At 44.2% G+C, this 3,324-nt stretch overlaps 1 protein-coding gene across 1 annotated transcript; it reads right to left on the reverse strand.

The window, feature by feature from the left end:
• Positions 1-792: 792 nt before the first annotated feature.
• Positions 793-2,211, reverse strand: ZBTB43 (zinc finger and BTB domain containing 43; the record flags this gene model as incomplete). Its single annotated transcript, XM_079707259.1, has 1 exon — positions 793-2,211. The coding sequence occupies exon 1, from the start codon at positions 2,194-2,196 to the stop codon at positions 793-795; it is 1,404 nt and encodes a 467-aa protein (XP_079563385.1). The 5' UTR covers positions 2,197-2,211.
• Positions 2,212-3,324: the final 1,113 nt, after the last annotated feature.

A 3,324-nucleotide genomic window follows, 5' to 3' on the forward strand; every position in this document is an offset into this window, starting at 1 on the left:
GCTACAATTAAACGGGATTTGGGACAGCAAACCAGTTAGAAATACCTACGTCTGGCACCCTAGAGAATTACAATTAGAAACAGTTGTTTAAACTAAATGTTAGTACTAAAATATAAAACTCTGACTTATCAAGAGTCTGACACACATTGTGACAGTGGCATCTTACAGAATTTGAAGCTTGTACCATAAGTTATTTGTTTCTTACTTAGAATGTCACCCTCTTAGTATCTCCATAGTTTTGGTTAAAATACCCTTTAGAAAGAATAAACCTAGGTAAGAGAGCTCTGTTAATCAACTTAGTATCCTAGGAATCACATTGTTTGTAGCTATTACATAAGTAGCATTTCGTTCAGTGAAGCAGCTACCAAAACAAACCCACATTACCTAAGTATCTATAGTAAGAGCAAAATGAAATTCCAATATGACCTTGTAATAATGAGTGATCAAAAACTGCTGCCACCTGAAATGGAACTGGTGGGTTGGAGTCCAATTCCAAGTGCAGGTGTCTCTATCACCAAGTCCACCTGCCTCATTCACAATGGGCCTGAAGGTTTACCTTGCCAGGTGTGAGGTGGGCTAGCTTATCCCCATTACCCACTCCAGGCCTGGAACATACAAATTTGAAAAATTAAGATTTTTTAATTGGCCTACTTAGAGCTGGTCTTTCAGAAATATCTTCCTTTTTTTTAAGCTTCTCTCATAATAGCAAGTAGCACGCATCATCTGTGCCCAGATTTGCATAATTACCATAGTTTATTTTTGTGCCTGCCACTCAAGGGCCAGATCCTATTTTTAGTTAGCCTCAGTCGTATTCTGCTCAGCCTTTGCAGCTTCGTAGGACTTGGTACAAGAAGTCACATGCCTGTGGAAACTGTCCCTCCACATAAACCTCTTTGCACAGATATTACACTCATATGGCTTTATGCCTGTGTGAATTTTCATGTGGCCCACGAGATGATGCTTCATTTTGAATTTCTTACCACAGACACCACAGCCGTAAGGCCGAAGACCAAGGTGCATGCTCATGTGTCGATCTCTCTGACTCTTGTGAGTGAAACTTTTCCCACACTGACAAGGATACAGCTTGTCGGTGGCTGAGAATCCTAGGTGGGAAGCTTCTTCTTTAATCCCTGTTACCATTTCAATATTCTCACTGTAGCCTGTTGCTAGGGCAGCCTCCTGTCTGTGCCCAATCAGATTCCCATCCGACCTCTCTCCGGAAAACTCCTCCATGGAGGAGCCATAGAAGTCCACCTGCTCGTCGTAATTGCTTTCGTCGGCCTGCTCATCAAACTCTGCTTCCCCTTTCTTCTCCCCGACGTGAAAGTCTTCCTCTACTCCCGAGGGCTGGACCGAGTGCTCCGTCTGCATGGTGCTGATGGACTCCGTGACCTGGTGCTCATCGTAGGATGCATGCACATCCATGCCCTCGCACGCTTGCTCAAAGCGCTCAGGCTTCACATGGATCCAGCGTTTGTGAGCCATTATGCTGGGCTTGCTGTACATGGGCCGGGTGTAGTGGAACTCGGCACTGTCGCTGGCCCCCTCCTCCCCATCCTGGCTTGCCATCTCAGTGCTCAGCCGGTCATGCTCTGTGGACGAGTTGCTAGGAAGGTATTCATGCTCGGTGAGCTGAGATGACAGCTCGTCTTTGGTGCTCTCCTCTTCATTCTCTCCGTCCCTCAGTTCCTGGGCTTTGGGGAAATCCGCATGGCCCCCCGAGCCCAGCTCAAAGCTCTCTACCAGGCCATTGTAACTACTGCTGCTGGGAGACTGGTGGTCACTGCCATGATTTAGCTTCTGACAAAGGACTGTAGGGTTTCCTTCTAAAACCTCAGTGCATTTGTCTACCACATGCCACATCTGGAGGAAGCTCGCTGCTGTTAAGTAACTAACAATTTCTGGAGCAGGCATTACTAGACGTCCCGTGTAACTTGATAGGAGAATGTTCTCAAACACTCTGGGGTTCATCACATCAGGCAAAACAATCCTCCTGCTGTTTTTCAGGAGTACCTGGTCACAAAAGTAGGGTGAACTGGCAGCAAGAACGGCTTTGTGTGCTCGGAAAATGTGGCCTTGGACAACAATGGAGACATCACATAATTGTCCTTGCTGGCGCTGCTGGTTCAGTTTCTGCAGAATGGTGCTGGAAAAATCAGGAAATTCTACTCGAAAAGAGTTTGTTCCAGGCTCCATTTCATCACAAATCTTGTTTGGTGCTACAAGAGAAAGAAATATTAGTACTAATTCCAGCCCAAAGAGAAACTTATTGATCACTAAGAAAACTAAGACAAGTTCCACAGTTCCATAAAGTCCCCTAGCCTGTGGGCATGGTGGGTGGAGCATTCATTCCCCAGAGCAAGGCTTGCAGGTGCGAGTGTGCCAAAAGCAGGAACCAGCCACCATTCTTTATGGTAGTAATTCTTGATACCGTCTGTGTCTATGAGTGGGAAAATAGAATCCAGAGATATTTGTAAGCTATATAAATCTCAAGTAAAACAAAGTAAATATTTCTAGTCAAAACAAACACAATACCTGTTCCAAACGACAGAATTTTTAAGAGGCCTCAGATTCAACCTACATTTGACAAGTTGGGGTGAGGAAGGAATTGTGGAAAAAAGGAAAAGCACAGGTGAAGGCTCTCAGGCAGAAATGATCATGGTAACTGCAAGGAACTGCAAGGAAACCACCAGGCTAGAACCCACTAAGGGGGCAGGGGGCTGAAGAGGTGGGGCCAGAACAGTCAGGCCTTTGGTCCTTCAGCACCACAGGGGTGAACTCGCCGAGGTCCCAAACAATATGGGTTTCTCTAGTTGCTGTCAGCATTTTAGCCCTTTAAGAGCTTCTCATAATGTGAAGCAGAATGAAATGGCAAGGCAAGGTATTCTATTGGGTGATCTCCAAATTGTTTAAAAAGTTATAGAACAAAGAGGATAGTAAATACTGTCCCTGTTACTGAATGAACTCAATCTGAAAATAAAGTTATAACAAAGAATAAGGGATTGCCTGTGGCATTACTGTAAATATATTTTGTGGGATAAGTCAAGCATTAGAGACAATTCCTAACGAGAGTGATCAACGAGATGAACTCTGCAGCATGCTCAGGCCCCATAATTCCACAGTAAATTAAAACAAACCAGAAAACTCAACAGATTTATTGGTGCTATTTGTCACCTAGGTCTAATACCATATCTAAACATTGCTGAATACCAGATTTTCTAAGTATGAGAAAAAAGAAGCAGATAACCCAACAAAGGTTGAAAGTTATCTTTCAGAGATAGGGAGAGATGCCAAGAGAAGAAACTAATGTTTCCTGGGTAATTA

The sequence above is a fragment of the Hyperoodon ampullatus genome (genome assembly GCF_949752795.1).
Source record: "Hyperoodon ampullatus genome assembly, chromosome: 6".
In the NCBI taxonomy this organism is placed as follows: domain Eukaryota; kingdom Metazoa; phylum Chordata; class Mammalia; order Artiodactyla; family Ziphiidae; genus Hyperoodon; species Hyperoodon ampullatus.